This window comes from Tachyglossus aculeatus, chromosome 2 (assembly GCF_015852505.1).
Source record: "Tachyglossus aculeatus isolate mTacAcu1 chromosome 2, mTacAcu1.pri, whole genome shotgun sequence".
Classification (NCBI taxonomy): domain Eukaryota; kingdom Metazoa; phylum Chordata; class Mammalia; order Monotremata; family Tachyglossidae; genus Tachyglossus; species Tachyglossus aculeatus.
This window is the reverse complement of record NC_052067.1, coordinates 46140081-46162359: the sequence shown is the minus strand read 5'-3', so window position 1 is coordinate 46162359 and position 22279 is coordinate 46140081. Positions and strand designations below refer to the sequence as shown.

The following is a 22279-nucleotide window of genomic DNA, read 5'->3' as shown; positions in this document are numbered from 1 at the left end:
GCTCCCTCATGTCAAGAATCTTCAGTGGATTTAGTTTCTCTCCTACTGTTCAGGGCTCGATCCAGACCCTGATTCTTCTTACCTATCACTTAGTCCCTGGCTGGGTGATTTCAGGAGAAATCAAGGAAATATTTTAGTCTAAATCCCCAGCTGGTAAAGACTTCTCACTCCCAAAGTTCTGGGCTTGAGAGAGGATATGGGTTCTAATCCCGGCTCTCCACTTGTCCGTTGTGTGACCTTGGGCAAGCCACTTAACTTCTCTGTGCCTCAGTTACCTCATCTGTAAAATGGAGATGAAGACTGTGAGCCCCACGTGGGACAAGCTGTTTACCTTGTATCTACCCCAGAGCTTAGAACAGTGCTTGGCACATAGTACACGCAACACATACCATTATTATTATTATTATTATAGTAGCATAGTCTCGTGGAAAGAGCCTGGGCTTGGGAGTTGGAGGACCTGGATTCCAATCCTGTCTCCGTCAATTGCTTTGTGTGTGACCTTGGGCAAGTCATTTCACTTTTCCGTGCCTCAGTTTCCTCACCTGTAAAATATGGATGAAATCCTACTCCCTCCTATTTAGATGGTGGGACAGGGATTGTGTCCAACCTGATTAACTTGTATCTCCCCAGGAACTGTGTCCAAACTGAGTACCTTGTATCTACCCCCACTTAGTGCTTGAAAAATACCAAGCGCTTAACGAATGCCACAATTATTATTATTATTATTGTTCCAGCGCTTAGAACAGTGCTTGACACATGATAAGCATTTAACTAACAGAGTAATAATAATAATACTGAACATGGTAGACTCCCAGAGTGCAGCAACTGGAGTCTATTCTTTAACCTGGACTCGAGTTGACACACAGGCTCACGGGGCTGAGGGGGAACCCTGAATATCCCATAATGTCCCAGCCTTTGGCTAGGGACAATCCTGGCACGTGATTGGCCAGTGGAAGAGGATTGAGGGTGGGCATGGGTAGGGTTGGGCTGGGGCGGGCAGGACGATGGGAAAATCATGGCATTAGGAGCGTGCACATTAGCGTAATAATAATAATTGTTATCATTAAGGTATTTGTTAAGCGCTTACAATGTGCCAATGCTAAACGCTGGGGTGGACAGAAGCATATCGGGCTGGACATAGTTCCTGTCCCATTTGGGGTTCAATTCCCATTTTACAGATGAGGTAACTGAGGCACAGAGAAGTGAAGTGACTTGCCCTAGATCACACAGCAGCTGGATTAGAACCCATGACCTTCGGACTCCTAGGTTCGGGCTCTAAGCACTACACCATGCTGCTTCCCAAGAAGAAAGTAGGAACCAGAAGAGGGGATTGGTCAGAAATCTTGGCCTTTCCAGCTTAGAGGAAAACTCTCTTACAGAGGAAATTGAGCAGAAACTAGGAGGAAATAGTTTGGTAAGCTTTCTTCCTTAGTCTCTCTGGTTGTAACTACATCCCAGCCAACTCTCAAGGGCCCAGAGTCCAACTGATCATACAGCTTTCTGATTCTCTCTTTTGTCTCTTCTGAGATTTGATTCTGATTCTCTCTTTTGTCTCTTCTGAGACTTGATGGTTCCCCATGTCTCTGTTTTTTTTTATTTATTTTAATGGCATCTGTTAAGCACTTACTTTGTGCCAGGCACTGTACTAAGCATTAGGATGGATATGACCAAATCAGTCTGGAAACAGTCCATGTCCCATACGGCGCTCAAAGTCTTAATCCCCACTTTATAGATGAGGTAAATGAGGCCCAGAGAAGTTACATGACTTGCCTAAGGTCACACAGCAGACAAGCGGTGGAGCTGGGATTAGAACCCAAGTTTCTGCTCCTCAGAAACTCCCCTTGAAGGAGATCTCCTCCCAGCTGATTTGGCTACTTTGGCACAACCGGCACTCGCAGATTATCTGGGAATGATAATTGCCCAAGCTTTGCCGTTGCCACTGATAAGCGAGAGTTGCGGAATATTCCTGCCAGAGAGTCACAGGGTGAGTTTTATGGTGGTCATTTGAGAGGCCAGATGTGGAGGTACAAGAAGAAGAGGAAGGTTGGGGGGTGGGGAAGGAGCGGGCCTAACCTGCCCTGAAAGTGTTTGGCCCAGAAATTTCACAAGTGAAAATTGAAAATGAACTTCTAGGAGGTCACGTCTCCCTGTAAATAGCGTGATCTCTTCCCCAACTAAGATGTTTGGATAATACTAATCATAATAACAACTATGGCTTTTGTTATGTGCTTACTACACACCAGGCACTGGATTAAGCACTAGGGTAAATTCAAGATAATCACAATCTTTTTCCTACAAGGGACTCACAGTCTAGGTAGGAGGGAGATCAGGTATTAAATTCCCAATCCCTAAGAAACTGAGGCATAGAGAGGTTAAGTGACTTGCCCAGGGTCGTACAGCAGGGAAGTTTTGGAGCTGGGTTTAGAACCCAGGCCTGTTCTCTCTCCATCTGGTCATACTGTTTTCTCACTTGCCTAATGATTCTAGTATGGTCTATGTGTAGACATAATCTAATCGGATTGGACACGGTCTATGAACCATGTGGGATTCACCATCTTAATCCCCATATTACGTATGGGGTAACTGAGGCACAGAGAAGTAAAGTGACATGCCCAGGGTCACAGAGCAGAAAAGTTGAGGACCTGAGATTATAACCCGGGTCTTCTGACTCTCAGGCCCGTGCACTTTCCACTAGGCCACTCGCCCTCACACCTACATGCATATCATTTTTTGAGCTCAAATATCAGGCTGATGAATCCCACGGATCTGTATTCAGAGAACTCATTTTCCAGATGTAAAGTTTTTGCTTCCCAAAAGAAACACATGCTGTCCAACCTGCCCAGGTGTTGATGTGGACAGAGTTTACCTAGGTGAAGCCCTCGGAGCTGAAACGGTCGGCTCAATTTCCCTTTCCACCCTGCCCCTTCAGACTGTTTCTGAAGTATCACACCTCTGTCCCCTGCATTGCCAAATGGCTATCCACTCAGAATCTGCCTGTTAATTATTCTGGTATTTTTTAAAGCACTTACTAGATGTCACGCACTGTACTAAGCACTGGGATAGACACAAAATCATTGAGTTAGATGTAGTCCTTATCCCACATGGGGCACTCCATCCAAGTGCCCATAAGGCCTGTGGGTGGAAATAGGCTGGCCCAATATCTAGAAAAATGGCTTTATCTCACCATCACGGAGCAGACTTCTGGAGCCTCTATTTATCATTGTTATTATTATAATTATTATTATTACATTTGTTAGGCATTTACTGTATGTCAAGCACTGTCTTCTCAATCTTTCAGTAGCTGAGAGGAATGTAGCTGTTTGCCTGGACCAGTGAAGCATTCAGGGACTTCTCCCTCCAAGAATTATTTCATTGCTCCATTTATCATCTTTGATATTAAGCCTAAATCGAGAAGCAGTGTGGCCTAGCAGAAAGAGCAGGGGCCTGGGAGTCAGAGGCCCTGGGTTCTAATCCCGGCTCCTCCACTCATCTGCTGTGTGACCTTGAGCTAGTCACTTCATTCTTTATGCCTCAGTTACCTCCTCTGTAAAATGAGGATGAAGACTGTGAGCCCCATGTGGAACAGGGTCTGTGTCCAACCTGATTAGCTTGTATCTATCCCAGCGCTTAGTACAGTGCCTTAGTAAAGGCACATGAAGCACTTAACAAATATCATTTTGAAAAAAAACTTGTTTATCTCATGCGTACATCCAGTCACATGTTATATGCTTTTCTTCTGCTGCTATCTGTGCTGTCTTTCCCACTTGAACTGTGAGTCCTGTATGAGTCAAGGATCAGGTCTGAATTTGACTTTCTTATAATCACCCCAGCACTTTCAGAGTGCCCTCTACAGAATGGGTGCTAGATAAATCTAGCAACATCAGAGCAATAATAAATTGTTATTTGTGTAGAGTCTGGAAGATTTAGCAAGAGAGGAGCTTTGTTAACTGTCAGGTAAACTAAATAAAGTACAAATGATTGTGGGCAAATGAAATACAGGGTTGAGGAGGATTTCTACAGACAACTACACAATTAAATTCTCAGACACTTTATGGTTTCAACATCGAACTGTAAATGTAATAAGACAGCCAATTTTTCCTTGCCTAGGGAAACAGGTCATATTTACAAAATCAACTGATAACCCCGAAACGTTATTAAACCAGGTCTCAGACCCTGTGTGAGATGTCACCGAGGTGTGATGCAATGAACTTGTTTGAGTTTCACTCCTCTGGTGAAGATGTTAATGAGCACTGAAATGAGTGTATAACTCTGCTCTGATTCATTTTCTTTTTGCACCCTTCTCTCAAGGAGCTAAAATGCTGAACATTTTTTCCAAAGGAGCTAAATTGCGTTACCAAATCACATCCTCCGTATGTAAAGTAACAGGGAGGTTTTTCTTTCCATGACAGATGGACAGCACATAGCAATCATCAAAATAAATGTCCTATTTGCTTAGTGTACTATGCGCTGGAGTAATAACAATAATTGTGGTATTTGTTAAGTGTTTAGTATTGTTAGACACTGTACTAAGCACCAGAATGGAAACAAGCAAATCAGGTTGCACACAGTCCCTATCTTATATGGGGCTTACAGTCTCAAGTCCCATTTTCCAGATGAGGTAACTGAGGCACAGAGAAATGAAATGAATTGCCCAAGATCACACAGCAGACAAGTGGCAAAACCAGGTATATAATGCAATTAATGAATTGAATACAATCCAGAGCGGGGCTCTTATTCTATAAAGGAAGAAGAACAGGTATTGGATCCCCATTTTCCAGATGAGGAAATTGATGCACAGAGAAGTTAAGTGACTTGCTTAGGGTCATACAACAGGCAAGTGGTGGAGTTAGGATTAGAACAGCGTGGCTCGGTGGAAAGGGCATGGTCTAGGGAGTCAGAGGTCATGGGTTCTAATCCTGACTCCGCCACTTGTCTGCTGTGTGATCTTGGGCAAGTCACTTAACTTCTCTGAGCCTCAGTTCACTCACCTGTAAAATGGGGATTAAGACTGTGAGCCCCACGTGGGACAACCTGATCACCTTGTATTCCCTCCCAGCGCTTAGAACAGTGCTTTGCACATAGTAAGCGCTTAACAAATGCCATCATTATTATTATTATTATTAACCCAGTGCTCTTTCCGCTAGGTCACACTGTCCCTTTTGTCCTACAACTCCCAAATTTTCTAACAAGATGGAAAAATATGACTTAGAGAGATGTGAATGAATTATAAAGGCTTTGAAGATAGGAAGACCCGTGCTCTGGCAGAGTTGTAGGGGAAAGGAATTTCAGTCAGGGGAATAATAATAATAATGATAATAATAATTATGGTCCTTGTTAAGTGCTTACCATGTGCCAGATACTATTCTAAGTGCTGGATTAGATAAAAGTTAATCAGGTTGGACACAATCCCTGCATGGGGCTCACATTCTTAACCCCTGGTTTCCAGGTGAGTTAACTGAGGCCCAGAGAAGTGAAGTGACTTGCACAAGGTCACACAGCAGACATGTGGCAGGGTTGGGATTAGAACCCAGAGGCTTCTAAATTCCCAGGCCCGGGTACAATTTTTGGGACTAAGTGGGACTAAAGGACTAAGGGAAGGAAGGTAGGAGAGATGAGAGCAAGGTACAGTTCGAAAATGAGCTTGGGCTGAGCAAAGTTGGGAAGAAGAGGCAGAAGACAACCAATATGTGAGCATGTTGTGGGCAGGGAATGTGTCTGTTCATTCCTTCATTCGATCATATTTATTGAGTGCTTACTCTGTGCAGAGCACTGTTGCTGTATCATACTCTCCCAGGCACTTAGTACAGTGCTCTGCACACAGTAAGCATTCAATAAACACGACTGAATGAATGAATTGAATGAATGTAAGGTGGAAAGAGCTGGAAGTCAGCCCTAAAGTCAAAGGTAAGGAATTGGTGCTTGAGGCGGAAGAAATAGGAAGCCATTTAAGCATCAGCTCCTGTAGAAATGTGAGTGAAGATAGAAAGAAAGCTCATACTTCACCATCCTGTCTGGGTGGCTTCTGGAACATTAAGGAATCTTGATGGTGCTTGATATTTTCAAAATAGTCATTCTGCTGAGTTTAGAGCAGCTGAAGTGTCTGAGAATGAGAAGGGCCCATTTGTCTGAGAGAGGAGAAGCAGTGAGGTCCTGTGGCTAGAGCCTGGGCCTGGGAGTCAGAAAGACCTGGGTTCTAATCCCAGCTCCACCACTCATCTGCTGTGTGACCCTGGGAAAGGCACTTTACTTATCTGGGCCTCAGCAACCTTATCTGTAAAATGGGGATTAAGACTGTGAGCCCCATATGGACAGGGACTGTGTTTTACCTGATTTGCTTGTATCCATCCCAATGCTAAGGACAGTGCCTGATACACAGTAAGCACTTAATAAATACCACAATTATCATAATTATTATTATTATGAGGCTCAGATCTTTCAGGCTCAGAATCCTGGGGCTCACCATCTGTAAGGGTGCTTTGGGGATTGTTCCAGGACTTTTTCCGAGCTGAAAGGAACCCAGAAGCTACCGGGGCAGAGAGCAGATGCCCAGAGGAATCTCCAACACATATTCCTTCAGTTAGTCTTTTCTGAACTATGGGGCAGTTTTCAGAGCTCACCATAATGTACGTTAAAAAAAATAAGCCCTCCATTTACCTCCCCTGTGAATAGCAGAGTTGTAGAAGTATGGAGAAGCAGAATGGTCTAGCAGAAAGGGAACAGGTCTGGGAGTCAAAGGATGCGAGTTTCAATCCCAGCTCCGCCTCTGGTCTGCCCAGCTCCGCCCCTGGTCTGCTGCATGACCTCGGGCAAGTCAATTAATTTCTCTGTGCCTCAGTTTCCTCATCTGCAAAGTGGGGATTCAATATGTGTTCTACCTCCCCCTCAGACAGTGAGCCCCATGTGGGACAGAGAATGTGTCTGACCTGATTATCGTTTATCGACCGCAGTGTTTAGTGCACAGAAGAGGCTCAACAAATGCTACAGTTATTATCAATACAAGATGTTTAAAAATCCAAATAGCTCCAGACAATATGGGCCCAGGTTCTCTGGATAATTTGCAAGTCTTGTAGAGATTATTACACCAAAAGATCACCCCAAATCTAATGAGCTTTTAGTTGTGTCCTCTCTCCTTTGATCTGTTTTCTCTCACTCACTGTCAAGAGTCCAGTGAGTCCAAAGGCAGACACAGCAGAGTTCGTTGTCGAAGAGTTACTGTGGACCTAACGGAAGTTCATGCTCTGACAAGTGGCACCAGAAAGTGAGGTGATTTGGAGGCACTGGAGGTCTTAGGTGGGTCAGTCACTCTCTCAATCAATCAATCAACCAATCATTGGTATTTATTGATTACTTCTTGTGCACAGAGCACTGTACTGTGCATTGGGAAAGTACAATACAGCAGAGTTGGTAGACATGTTCCTTGCCCATGCTCCTTCTAGTCTAGAGGGGGAAATGGACATTAAAATACATTACATATCTGTAAAGAAGTTCTGTCGGGCTGAGGGTGGATGAATTTCAAACGCTTAAACGGGACAGATCCAACTGAAAAGGTGATGCTGAAGGGAGACAGAGTCAGGGAAATGAGGCTTGGTTGGGGAAAGGTCTTTTGGAGGAGATGGGATTCTAATAAGGCTTTGAAGGTGGGGAGAGTGGTGGTCTGTCAGATATGACGCAGGGAGGGCATGCCAGGACAGAGGCAGGATATGGGCAAGAGGTCGACGGTGAGATAGAAGAGATGGAGGTACAGTGAGAAGGTCAGCATCAGAGGAATGAAGTGTGTGGGCTGGGTTGTAGTCTGAGAGTAACGAAGTGAGGTAGGAGGGGGCAAGGGGATTGAGTGCTTTAAAGCTAATGGTGAGGAGTTTCTGTTTGGTGCGGAGGTAGATGGGCAACCCCCAGAGTTTCTTGAGGGGTAGGGAGGCATGGACTGAACAAGCTGTCATATGGGGTACAGCGAGGTAAAGAACGCCAAGCCATTATCATCCAGGAGATCGGATCTAAGCTCTCAGACAACACAGATAATGTCAGGTCAAAACCCTCTTCTTTTCCTCCAATTAGGCTATTTCTATGGATGGGACTGAATGAGCCTACATTTCTCAGTTCTCCAATCAATTAATCGATGGTATTTATTGAGAGTTTACTGTGTGCAGAGCACCGTACTAAGCCCTTAGCAGACTATAATACAACAGAGTTGGTAGACACGTTCCCTGCCTGTAAGGAGTCACAGTCCTGAGGGGGAGATGGATACTAGTTTAAATAAATACATCATAGATTTGCACATAAGTGCAGTAAGGCTGAGGGTAGGGGGAATATCAAGTGCTTAGAGGTTAAAGGAAGAAGCAAAGAGTGTGATCTGGGGAGCAGATGGGGAAGAGGGCAAACATGCAAGATGAAGAAAGTTAGATGGCAGAGAATTGGTCTAAAACGATGCTGTAATTCCCAGGGGGAATCTGTGAAGCAATGTCCATGAATAAACCCAGAGCCCAGGTAATCTTCCTAACCAGGTTGGGGGGCCCTAGATCCTCCACTCCCCAACAGGTCCATGGAGAATCGAAATACTAATAAAACTGTGCTATTTGTTAATGTTTACTCTGTGCCAAGCCCTGGGGTAGATGAAATATAAACACACCCTGTCCCTGTTCTACGTGGAGCCCAGAGTCTAAGGGGGAGGGAGAACAAGATCCCCATTTTAAAGATGAGGAAACTGAGGTACAGAGAAGTGACTTCCCAAAGGTATTTGTTAAACACTTACTATGTACAAGGCACTGTACTAAATGCTGTGGTAGATACCAGCTATGCAGATTAGACGCAGTCCACATGGGGCTCCCAGGCTTAATCTGGCTTTTACAGAGGAGGTAACTGAGGCACAGAGAAGTTATGTGACTTGCCCAAGGTCCCACCACAGACAAGTGGCAGAGGTAGAATTAGAATCCAGGTCCGTCTGAATCCCAGGCTTATGTTCTATCCACTACGTCAAAATTACTCAGGTAGACAAGGCACAGGGGGAGATGGAGGTCTCTCCTTTCATTCACTCATTCATTCATTTGATAGCATTTGCTGAGCGCTTACTGTGTGCAAAGCACTGAACTAAGCGCTTGGGAGAGTACAATAGAACAATAAGCAGACACATTCCCTACCCATAATAAGTTTACAGTCTAGAGGCGAGTTTCTCTCCCCCGAGCGTGGAGAATTCTCATCATCTTAGCCAGAGGGAGAGAAGCAGCGTGGCCTAGGGGACAGAGCACAGGCTCTGAAGGTCATCAGAAGGTCATAGGTTCTGATCCCAGCTCTGCCCCAGCTCTGCCACTTGTCTGCTGTATGACCTTGGGTAAGTCACTTCACTTCTCTGTGCCTTAGTTCCCTCATCTGTAAAATGGGATTTAAGACTGTGAACCCTGAGTGGGAAAGGGATTGTGTCCAATCCAATTATTTTACATCTACCCCATAACTTAGAACAGTGCCCGACACATAGTAAGAGATTAAAAATACTGTAATTATTCATTAGTACAATTAATCATTATCTAATCCAAACCAACCGGGGTGCTCTCTAAACGGGGACCAGACCAACTGACTCCCATAGTTTTCACTTCTCTCAGGGGGTGTGTGAAATCCTTCTGAAGGAGGAGGCCTGAGTGACCAGCCCAGAGGTCAGTAGTCGGCAAAAATGAAGTTCCCTTACTCCAAAACTGGCTCTGATCACCAGACTCTGGCATGACTGGGCATCAATCAATCAATTAACTAATCAATGCTATTTATTTAGCATGTACTTGTGTGCAGAGCAGTATACTAAGTTCTTTTGGGAAGCAGGGTGGCCTAGTGGATAAAGGGCAGGTATGGAAGCCAGAGGACCTGGGTTCTAATCCCAGCTCCGCCACTTGCCCACTGTGTGATGGGCAAGTCACTTTACTTCACTGGGCCTCAGTTTCCTCATCCATAAATGTCACTTTACTTCACTGGGCCTCAGTTTCCTCATCCATAAATTGGGGATTCAGTACCTGTTCTCCCTTCTACTTAGACTGTGAACTCCATGTGGGACAGAGACTGTGTCTGGCCTGATTAACTTGTATCTACCCCAGTGCTTAGAACAGTACTTGACACATAGATATAGTAACCACTTAACAAATACCATAAAAAAGGATAGTACAATACAAAAATGACATCATCCCTGCCCTCAAGGACCTTACCTTCTAACAGGAAAGACAGACGTAAACATGAAGACGGAAGAAGCATTAGAATATAGTGATATGTATATAAGTGTTGGTGTCATCTAAGAGTGGACTCTGAGAAACCTCAACTGCACGTTAGATTCCTTATATCCTCCTGAAAGTGTGATGGAGGAGTGATTGTCTGCTGGGAAAGCTACCCCAAGGGTTTTGCAAGTAGTTTCTTGGGGTCATTCGGAACATTTCGACAGTTGTGTGTTTGTGAAAATGTGTTTGCTTTCTCCTGGCTCCAGCCCAGATCTCAGTGAGGCATGCATGCCAAAGAACTAGAAGAATGGAAGGGGCACTTCAAATGAGGGTTCCATTTGAAATGCTCCATTAATATCGATTCGCTAATTATTCACCTCAGTTAGGCCTCTGAATAACAAGTGATGGATGTGATAGGAATAGAGTCTACACAGTGCACACAGCAAACCGTTTGAAAGCCTATAACCGGAATAGGGGCCAAAAAATGGCTTCTGGGATGAACTGGAGGATCATGGGGGAAATCAGAGGGATCTGTGGTGGTGCCGCAGTCCGTACTTTCTTTTCCCATTTTCTTCTTGGGCTCCTGCCCATTAATGAGTTAGAAAGATGGGAGGACGGGACGCCAGAGTCTACTCCAAAATGGATCTGGTACCGCACACTGGATGTTTTCCGACCCAGCCTGCTACTGGCACTAGGAGATTTCCCAGGATCCCACTGGGCTGGTCTTCCAATTCTGTTTGAATCAGATAGACATCTGAATCTTCTCTACAGAGGAAGTCTGAGCTGTGCTATTCCTCCCAGGGTATAATCAGGAAGCAACTAGCGATCGATGGTCCCCGGGGGAGGATAAATCACCCACTGTGCTCTTGATTGCCCACCTGAGCCCCCCTAGTTGAATGATGCCAGCAGGACAGGGCATCAATCAAAACAGCAAATGGATTCCCCCTAGCGTGTTGGCAACATGGTTTCCGGCTGAACCAAAAAGGGAATTGATTACCCTGGGTGTCAGAATGTGGGTCTCTTAGGATTGATTAAAAAAAAAGTCAATATTGTGCTTGAGCATCAAGCAGGATGACTGTTGAAGGGTAGCCCTCAGCCCAAAACACTTTCCCTCAGCAACACACCCCCATCAACAACCACATAGACCAGAGCAGGGGCCTGGGGTCAAAGGGCAAAGTGTGAGGGAGTCTCCTAATTCCCAAGGTCTTCTGGGAGTTGGAGTCCTGATTAACAACGGCACGATTGGGATCTATGGCCCTGAAAAGTTCGGTAAGTGAGGTCATGAGGGGAAAGCCACCTCAGAGGTGGTGGGGGCTCAGGACCTCTTGCCCCCTCCCTCCCCGAGCTTGGGGCAAATCACCTGAGTGAATTGACCTTTGACCTCCCTGTCCACACAGAGCCAAAGGGGAAGGACTCGCTTTGGCCTTGTTTATTTCACCATAGCTTTGAGCCAACCTTTCCACTGGACACCATTTAATTTCCATTGGAAATTAAATTTCCAATTTAATTTCAATTTGATAAATTGGAAATTAAATTAAATTTCCATTTCCATTGGACACCATGACACCAAGGTCAAGCAGCTTGGAAAGAGCAGGGGTTTTGGCTGAAATCCTGGCTCTGTCACTCACTTGCCTTCTCTGTGCTTCAGTTTCCTCATCCAAATAATGCAGTTCAGTGCAATGGACTTGGTAGACATGTCCCCAGCCCATGAGAAATCACATTGGTGGGAGCTACTGCAAAGAACCATTCACTCATTCATTCACTTGATCGTATTTGATGAGCGCTTACTGTGTGCAAGGCACTGTACTAAGAGCTTGGGAGAGTACAATAAAACCAGGATGTGATTATTGGGAAATACTGGATGACAGGATGAACGGCACGTCAACTAGTGCTACTTACTGAGCGCTTACTCTGTGTAGAGCACTGAACTAAATACTTGACAAATTTTCTCCTTCTCTGTCAGAATGTGAGCCCCACAGGGGGCAGGGACTGTGTCTGACCTGATTATCTTGTCTCTATCCCAGCGCTTAGTACAGTGCTCAGCCCATACCACAATAATGATCAACTCTGTGCTCAGCTTTATAAATGGGAAAAAAGATATCTTTAAAGATTACAGACCAGCCAATCTAACAGCAATATCTGGAAAGAACCAGTCTAGAGCCAACTAGAAGTTTGGAAGTCACAGGGAGACAACTGAATTGTTATTTATTATTATTGTTATTATCATTATCATCATCACCATTATCACTATCATAATCATTATTGTTATGATTACTGTTCTTACATTTGCTAAGTGCTTGCTGTGTGTCAAGCACTGGCCTAAATGCTGGTGCAGATACAACTTAAAAGGTTGGACGCAGTGCCTGTCCCACATAGGGCTCACTGTCTAAGTCAGAGGGAGGAGGATTTAATCCCTAATTGATCAATCAATCTTATTTATTGATCACTCACTGTGTGCAGAGCAATATACTAAGCGCTTGAGAGAATACAACAGAGTTGGTAGACATGTTCCCTGCCCACAACAAACCTGCAGTCTACAGGGGTAGACAGGCATTAATATAAATAAAATACAGATATATACTCAAGTGCTGTTGGGCTGAGGGAGGGATGAATAAAGGGAGCAAATCTGAGTGAAAGGGTAACACAGAAGAGAATAGGAGAAGAGGAAATGAGAGCTTAGTCAGGGAAAACTTCTTGGAGGATATGTGCCTTTAAGAATGCTTTGAAGTGGGGGAGACTGTCAGATGTGAAGAGGGCGGGCATTCCAGGCCAGAGGCAGGATGTGGGCAAGCAGTCAGTGGGGAGATAAACTAGATCATGGTACAATCAATCAATCAATCAATCTTATTTATTGAGCGCTTACTGTGTGCAGAGCACTGTACTAAGCACTTGGGAAGTACAAGTTAGCAACATATAGAGACAGTCCCTACCCAACAGTGGGCTCACAGTCTAGAAGGGGGAGACAGAGAACAAAACCAAACATATTAACAAAATAAAATAAATAGAATAGATATGTACAAGTAAAATAAATAAATAAATAAATAAATAAATAGAATAATAAATATGTACAAACATATATACATATATACAGGTGCTGTGGGGAAGGGAAGGAGGTAAGATGGGGGGATGGAAAGGTGAGGGGGAGAGGAAGGAGGGGGCTCAGTCTGGGAAGGCCTCCTGGAGGAGGTGAGCTCTCAGTAGGGCCTTGAAGGGAGGAAGAGAGCTAGCTTGGCGGATGGGCAGAGCGAGGGCATTCCAGGCCAGGGGGATGACGTGGGCCGGGGGTCCACGGCGGGACAGGCGAGAACAAGGCACAGTGAGGAGATTAGCGGAAGAGGAGCGGAGGGTGCGGGCTGGGCTGTAGAGGGAGAGAAGGGAGGTGAGGTAGGAGGGGGCGAGGTGATGGAGAGCCTTGAAGCCGAGGGTGAGGAGTTTCTGCCTGATGCACAGATTGATTCGTAGCCACTGGAAATTTTTGAGGAGGGGAGCAACATGCCCAGGGCATTTCTGGACAAAGACAATCCGGGCAGCGGTGTGAAGTATGGATTGAAGTGGGGAGAGACACGAGGATGGGAGATCAGAGAGGAGGCTGAATCAGTAGTCCAGGCAGGATAGGATGAGAGCTTGAACGAGCAGTGTAACAGTTTGGATGGAGAGGAAAGGGTGGATCTTGGCAATGTTGCGGAGCTGAGACCAGCAGGTTTTGGTGATGGCTTGGATGTGAGGGGTGAATGAGAGAGTGGAGTCGAGGATGACACCAAGGTTGTGGGCTTGTGAGAAGGGAAGGATGGTAGTGCCGTCAACAGTGATGGGAAAGTCAGGGAGAGGGCAGGGTTTGGGAGGGTAGACAAGGATTTCAGTCTTGGACATGTTGAGTTTTAGGTGGCGGGCAGACATCCAGATGGAGATGTCCTGAAGGCAGGAGGAGATGTGAGCCTGGAGGGAGGGGGAGAGAGCCGGGGCAGAGATGTAGATTTGGGTGTCATCAGCATAGAGATGATAGTTGAAGCCGTGGGAGCGAATGAGGTCACCAAAGGAGTGAGTGTAGATCGAGAACAGAAGGGGACCAAGAACTGAACCTTGGGGAACCCCCAGAGTAAGGGGTTGAGAGGGGGAGGAGGGGCCTGCAAAAGAGACTGAGAATGAATGACCAGAGAGATAAGAGGAGAACCAGGAGAGGCCGTAGTCTGTGAAGCCAAGGTTGGATAGCATGTTGAGGAGAAGGGGGTGGTCCACAGTGCCGAAGGCAGCTGAGAGGTCGAGGAGGATTAGGATAGAGTATGAGCCATTGGATTTGGCAAGCAGGAGGTCACTGGTGACCTTTGAGAGGGCAGTTTCCATGGAATGTAGGGGATGGAAGACAGACTGAAGGGGGTCGAGGAGAGAGTTGGTGTTGAGGAATTCAAGGCAGCGCGTGTAGACAACTCGTTCAAGGAGTTTGGAAAGGAATGGTAGGAGGGAGATAGGGCAATAGCTAGAAGGTGAGGTGGGGTAAAGAGAGGGTTTTTTTAGGATGGGAGAGACATGGGCATTTTTGAATCAATCAATCAATCGTATTTATTGAGCGCTTACTGTGTGCAGGGCACTGTACTAAGCACTTGGGAAGTACAAGTTGGCAACATATCATCATCATCATCAATTGTATTTATTGAGTGCTTACTGTGTGCAGAGCACTGTACTAAGCGCTTGGGAAGTACAAGTTGGCAACATATAGAGACAGTCCCTACCCAACAGTGGGCTCACAGTCTAGAAGGGGGAGACAGAGAACAAAACCAAACATATTAACAAAATAAAATAAATAGAATAGATATGTACAAGTAAAATAAATAAATCAATAGAATAATATGTACAAACATATACACATTTATACAAGTGCTGTGGGGAAGGGAAGGAGGTAAGATGGGGGGATTGAGAGGGGGGCGAGGGGGAGAAGAAAGAGGGGGCTCAGTGTGGGAAGGCCTCCTGGAGGAGGCAGAGAGGAAGGAACCAGTGGAGAGTGAGCGGTTGAAGATGGAAGTTAAGGAGGGGAGAAGGGACGGAGCGAGAGATTTCATGAGATGAGAGGGAATGGGGTCAGAAGCACAGGTGGCCAGAGTAGCACTTGAGAGGAGGGAGGAGAGCTCCTCTGAGGATACTGCTGGGAAGGATGGGAGAGTAGCAGAGAGTGTTGAGAACCGGGGGGTTGGAGAAGGCTGGGGAGTGACTCTGGGGAGGTCGGACCTGATGGATTTAATTTTGTTAATGAAGTAGGAGGCCAGATCGTTGGGGGTGAGGGAAGGAGGAGGGGGAGGAACTGGGGGCCTGAGAAGGGAGTTGAATGTACAGAAGAGCTGGCGGGGGTGATGGGGCATGGGTGTCAATAAGGGAGGAGAAATAGTTTTGTCTGGCAGAGGTGAGGGCTGAGTTAAGGCAGGAAAGGATAAACTTGAAGTGAACGAGGTTGGCATGGTGTTTAGACTTTTGCCAGCAGCGTTCGGCAGCTCGAGCATAAGAGCAAAGGAGGCGGACAGTGGCAGTGATCCAGGGCTGTGGGTTAGTGGTACGAGAGCGGCGAAGGGAAAGGGGAGCGAGTGAGTCTAGCTGAGTAGAAAGGGTAGAGTGGAGAGCAGTAATCTGATCATCCAGATTGGGTAGAGAGGAGAGGGAGGCGAGGTGGGGTGTGAGGCACTCAGAAAGATGGATGGGGTCAAGAGAGGGGAGATCTCTGTGAGGGAGTAATATGGATTTACAGGGGAAAGGAGTGTGCGTGAGGAGGCAGGTGAGAAGATTATGATCAGAGAGAGGGATATCAGAGTTGGTGAGGGTGGACACAGTGCAGCGGTAGGAGATGATGAGGTCGAGGGTATGACCAAGCTGGTGAGTGGGTGAGGTGGGGTGGAGCAAGAGGTTGGCAGCGTCAAGGAGAGATAGAAGGTGGGCGGCAGAGGAGTCATCAGGGATATCCATGTGGATGATGAAGTCTCTGAGGATCAGAGTGGGCATGGAAAAGGAGAGAAGGAAGGTGAGGAAGGGGTCAAAATCATTAAAGAAGTTGGAGGTGGGGCCGGGGGAGCGGTTGATGCCAACAGAGAGTAGGCTGGCATTAGAGGAGCCAAGTGTGCAGGCTGAGTTGTAGTAGGAGAACAGTAAGGTAAGGTAGGAGGACCAAGGTGATGGAGCTTTTTGAAGTCGATGGAAAGGAGATTCTGTTGGAGAAGTGAAGTGACTGGCCCAAGCTCATACAGCAGAAAAGTGATGTGGGATTAGAACCCAGGACCCAGGCTATTGCTCATTCACCAGGCCACACTGACTCAGGGACCAGCATGACCTAGTCAGGGAAAGGCTGGTTCAGTCCAAGTACAGGAGAGAAAGTACTGGTGTCATGGTCAGTGGCAGGCTGGCTATGAAATGAGTCGATGATGGTAGAGTGCTAAGATTGAAAGAGTCAGGATGCTACAGGAAAATAATATGGATGACTGGGGAGTAAAATCCTTCCCCCCAACTCCACCACCACCCCCACCACCATCATCATCATCAAAATTTCCTGAGACGTCCTGTTTACAGAACAACCCAACCTAATCCAACCAGGTCCATCTTCCCTGGCCCAAGCCTGGCAGATAGAATAAAATTCAAAATCCTGTCACAACCTTATCTTGTGAGCCCTCCGAGGGCCAGGGACCGTGTCTAATTCCCACCCGCATATTCCCTCCCAGTGTGTAGTTCAGTGCTTTGCACATAGTAAGTACTTAATAAATACTATTATTACTAGTTCCGCCACTTGTCTGCTGTGTGACCTTGGGTGAGTCACTTCACTTTTCTGTGCCTCAGTTCCCTCATCTGTAAAATGTGGATTGAGACTGTGAGCCCCCTGTGGGACAGGGATTGTGTCCAATTTGATTTGCTTGTATCTACCCCAGCACTTAGTAAAATACCACAATTATTATTACCATCATTACTACTACAACTTCCCCCAATTGACAGATATCTTCTAGACTGTGGGCCCGTTGTTGGCTAGGGACCGTCTCTGTATGTTGCCGACTTGTACTTCCCAAGTGCTTCGTATAATGCTCTGCACACAGTAAGCGCTCAATAAATACGACTGAATGACTGAATGAATCTGCCTCGTTGGTGTGGCTGAAATTAAAGGTGGAGAGACCTTTTCAGTGGCCAATGGGTAGTTCTGGCTTAATGGAGCCTATCTCTGATTTCACAAAGGGCGACCTCCTCTTCCTTCTCCTCCTCCTCCTCATCGTCATCATCATTATCTGCCAATGTGGATCTCACAGACAAGGGACACATAAATTTTCCTGGAACTTCCTTATTTCGGCTCTATCTCCAGATGAGAACGCATCTCAGAGACAGCAACAGAGAGCGACTAAAGATGTGTTTGGCAAACGTCTTCCTCCATCTTTCTTTCGGGGGCAGGCAGCAAGGCTAAGGGGTACAATGCCCAAGTCTGACTGACTTCGGTTTGTGGTAGCATGAGTGAACTCGAGACCAATGGGATCTTTTCTTTATGGTAGCAGAGAAATACGTTAGGTCAGTTATCTTCCTGGAAACAAGGGCCTTCTGCCATACCCTTCCTGCAAATATCATCTAGTAAAATGATACCTAATTGGTCACCTCGCTACTTTTCCCCCACCTATCAATGCTGAGGATATATGGAGGGTTCAAGATTGGGGAACACTCCAGGTACAAAGGAGCTGGTGAAATCCCAAATCTTTTTGTTTCAAATGAAGGTTAAGCCCCAAATTCTTGTGGGTGTGGTTGCATAGTAGTAGTGCTAGTATTTATTAAGCACTTACTATGTCATAGCAATGTACTAAGCACTGGGAGAGAATACCCGGGTGGGAAATAGACACCGTCCCTGTCCCTAGGGATCTCACAAGACAAGGTTGTGACAGGACTTTGAATTTCACTATAGAACACAGCCCTGTCCCACAACTGAAAAGAGACTAGATATCAGATCTCCATTTTACAGGTGAGGGAACTGAGGCACAGAGAAGAGAAGTGACTTGTCCAAGATGACACAGCAAGTAAGGACCGGAGCCGAGATTAGAACCCAGGTCTCCTGACTCCCAATCCTGGGCTTTTTCCACAAAGCCATGCTGCTTCTCAGAATTTAGGAAAAAAGATGAATTTCATCCAAGTTCTGTTATTTAATCACCTCCCCTTCCCACCACCAAACTTCCTAGGTATGTTAGAGTGAATTGTACCAATGCCTGTTATTCACTTCTGGTGGGAAGAACAAGCCCATGGCTTTGCTATTAATAAGCTTTCACTAATCACCAGGACACTTTCTGGTAAAAAGGGAGAGGATATATTTTCTTATGCAAGGAGACAAAGGAGCACAATATTTCAACCGAAAGTACGGAATGTGTGATTTTTGGGTGGTTCCTGATAAGTCTTCAACTGCAAAAATAGTTGATTTAAAAGCATAAAAGAACTCAAATGGGCATTTGGGGGAGACGGCGACTGCTGATTCTTATAGGATTAAAAAGAGAAGGATATTGAGAGGTTTATCGACCACTGTAGAAACTTTTCTCCCCAAGGTTTAATAGAGAGATATTTTATGTGCTGCTGTTTCAGCACTGCAGCTCTAAGGCCTCCCTGGTTTCCACTCTTTAATGGAAAAACAAAATGGAAATTAGGTCCTTACCATCTGTCTTCTTAGAGTCGCTTCCAGAACTGGACTGTTTCATCTTGTTCTTATCGCCCTGTAATTCACCTGGAAACAACAAGGACGAAGTTATGGTTTAACTCAAGGTGCCGAAGGTCATCAGCCTCTGCTGGCCTGTCATTTAGAGGGCCGACAGTGACACCAACCAGAAATCCCACACACAGAGAGAGCCGTGATGTCACACAAATTACATCGAGCATGCAGCACGATGTAAAGTCGTGACGCATGTTGTTTTGCAGGAGTATACCAAGGCCCCCCCGGGACAAGGGGGAATCCCTCAGCCCCAAGTTTCCCTGTCTTTGGGATCTCCTTCCAGTTATCTGGGAAAATGGGCACTCTGTCTGAGCTGTAAGAATCAGTGGCAAAGCCCCCGCTTTGCTCTTCTCCCACTCCCTTCTGCGTTGCCCTCACTTGCTCCCTTCGTTCTTCCCCACTCCAAGCCCCAAGACACATTTGTACATATCTGTAATTTTATTTATGTGTATTCATATCTGTCTCCCTCCCTCTAGACTGTAAGCTCATTGTGGGAAGGGAATGTGTCAGTTTATTTTTGTATTGTACTCTCCCAAGTACTTAGTACAGTCCTCTACACACAGTAAGTGCTCAATAAATGTGACTGAATGAATGAAATGAAGCGGAGAGAGGTAGGTGCCGATAATTAAATACTGGACACAGAGGCATAAGACATTACCCTCTAGACTGTGAGCTTGTTGTGGGCTGGGAATGTGTCTGTTAGATTGTTCTATTGTACTTTCCCAAGAGCTTAGTACAGCACTCTGCACACAGTAAATGCTCATTAAATAGGATTGACTGACAAATGCCTTATCTTTAACTAGGCAGGAGGACAGATCAGATGGAAACCAATGTAAAACTGAACTAAAGGCACTGTTACCACTAGGAAAAAAAATCAATGCCACATAATCTCACCCTCTCTGTGGCAATGTTTTGTCTGTGGGAATGCCTTGCATAGGATTGTCTCTCTAATTATAGTGGTCATGTATAAAATCTTACCCATCTGGCCCCTTGAAACTGAAGGGATTTATTGAGCGCTTACTGTGTGCAGAGCACTGGTCTAAGCAATTGGGAGAGAACACTTCAATAGAGTTGGTAGACATGTTCCCTGCCCATGACAAGGTTAAGGTGTAGAAGATGGATTCCACTTCTAAATACTCTGACCCTAGAGATTTTAGAACAAGATGTAGTTAAATCCAGAGCTGACTCATTCACAGAAGAGAGGGTTGTGGTGGGAAGAGCAGACAGATTATTCAAGCCTGTTTCCGCAGGGAGAAATCAGTGTGATTTCTCATCTCTCAGAAATGAAAGGCAGCATGGCCTGATGGAGAGAGAACAGGCCTGTGAATCAGAAGGTTCTATGTTCTAACCTCGGCTCCTCCACTTGTCTGCTCTGTGACCTTGGGCAAATCATTCACTTCTCTGGGCCTCCATCTGAAAAATCCTCATCTGAAAGATGTGGATTAAAATGGTGAGCCCCATGTGGGACAGTGACTGTATCCAACTTGATAAATAATAACGATCGCATTTGTTAAGCACTTACTATGTGCAAAGCACTGTTCTAAGCACTGGGGTAGATACAAGGTAATCAAGGTGCCCCATGTAGGGCTCACAGGCTTCATCCCCATTTTACAGATGAGGTAACTGAGACCCAGATAAGTGAAGTGACTTGCCCAAAGTCACAAAGCTGACAAGTGGCAGAGCCGGGATTAGAACCCATGACCTCTGACTCCCAAGCCCAGGCTCTTTCCACTAAGTCACACTGCTTCTCTATATCTACCCCAGAGCTTAGTTCAGTGCCTGGCATATAGTAAGTGCTTAACAAATACCATATGAAAAAAAATCAGATTGGCAGCTCTGAACTCCTCGCACTGGTCCCCTGGCGGAATAAATATCTGGGAGAAGATGATGATGGTATTTGTTAAGCTCTTATTATGTGCCAAGCACTGTTCTAAGTGCTAAAAGATCTGTCCACTGTTGGCCATGTTCCTCTAGACTGTAAGCTCGTTGTGGACAGGGAATGTGTCTGCTATTTTGTTGTACTGTACTCTCCCAAGTGCTTAGTACAGTGCTCTGTACACAGTAAATGCTCAATAATAATAATAATAATGATGGCATTTATTAAGAGCTTACTATGTGCAAAGCACTGTTCTAAGCACTGGGGAGGTTACAAGGTGATCAGGTTGCCCCATGGGGGGCTCACAGTCTTAATCCCCATTTTACAGATGAGGGAACTGAGGCACAGAGAAGTTAAGTGACTTGCCCAAAGTCACATAGCTGACAATTGGTGGAGCCGGGATTTGAACCCGTGACCTCTGACTCCAAAGCCCGTGCTCTTTCCACTGAGCCACGCTGCTTCTGCTCAATAAATACGATTGAAAGAATGAATGAGGAGGCATCCACACCTGTGTTCTGTGCAGGGTGAGCGTAAGCCAGGCCTGACAAGACGGATGTGCCCCCTCCCACCCTTGCCCCAGGCTGGTCCTACCCGAAGACTCGGCAGCCCCCACCCCACAATTTAATCAGGTTGGACTCAGTCCCTGTCCCACATGGGGCTCACAGTCTCAATCCCTGTTTTACAGAGGAGGTAACTGAGGCCTTGAGATGTGAAGTGACATGTCCAAGGTCACAGAGCAGACCTCAAAAACTGTTCCCCAGGCCCCCATCAAAGAATATCAAGGAACAGCAGGTTTCCCCTTCCTCCTCCTTAAATGCTTAGTACAGTGGTACGGACACAGTGAGTGCTCAATAAATATGATTGAATGAATGAATCTGTTTTTTTATGGAATTTGTTAAGTGCTTACTATGTGCCAAGCACTTTGTTTTATGGAATTTGTTAACTGCTTGCTATTTGCCAAGTCTTTTTTAAAAATCATATTTAAGTGCTTACTACGTGCCAGGCATTGTACTAAGAGTTGGGGTAAGTACCAGTTACTCAGGTTGGACATAGTCCACATCCCACATGCAGCTCGCAGTCTTGCTCCCCAATTATACAGCTGGGGGTAACTGAGGCCCAGAGAAGTGAAGTGACTTGCCCAAGGTCACACAGCAGACAAGTGGCAGAGTGCGGATTAGTACCCAAGTCATTCTGACTCCCAGGCCCGTGCTCATTCCACTATGCCACGCTGCTCCTCGGGCAAGTCACTCACTTAACTTCTTTGGGCCTCAATTACCTTATCTCTAAAAACGGGATTAAGAGTGTGAGCCCCATGTGGGACAGGGACCGTGTCCAATCTGATTAACCTGCATCTGCCCCAGTGCTTAGTACAGTATCTGGCACATTGTAAGAGCTTAACGAATACCATAAAAAAATTGCCACTTGCTAAATCTCACACCCCTCAGGAGCACACCATCAATCAATCAATCAATCAATCATCCCTAATTCCCGCTTCACAAAACCCTTCTTGGACCATGATTTTGG

At 45.9% G+C, this 22279-nt stretch overlaps 1 protein-coding gene across 4 annotated transcripts in view; it reads right to left on the bottom strand.

The window, feature by feature from the left end:
- The window catches only part of PDE1C (phosphodiesterase 1C), a 213801-nt gene that overhangs the window by 30779 nt on the left and 160743 nt on the right, over positions 1–22279 (bottom strand). For all 4 annotated transcript variants that reach the window (XR_005456432.1, XM_038768036.1, XM_038768048.1 and 1 more), the window contains one exon: positions 18826–18894. Coding sequence is in view for 3 of the 4 variants with exons in the window: in XM_038768036.1 (XP_038623964.1) it covers positions 18826–18894 (69 nt within the window). In the remaining variant the exon portion in view is untranslated. The remainder of the gene's footprint in view (positions 1–18825; positions 18895–22279) is intronic.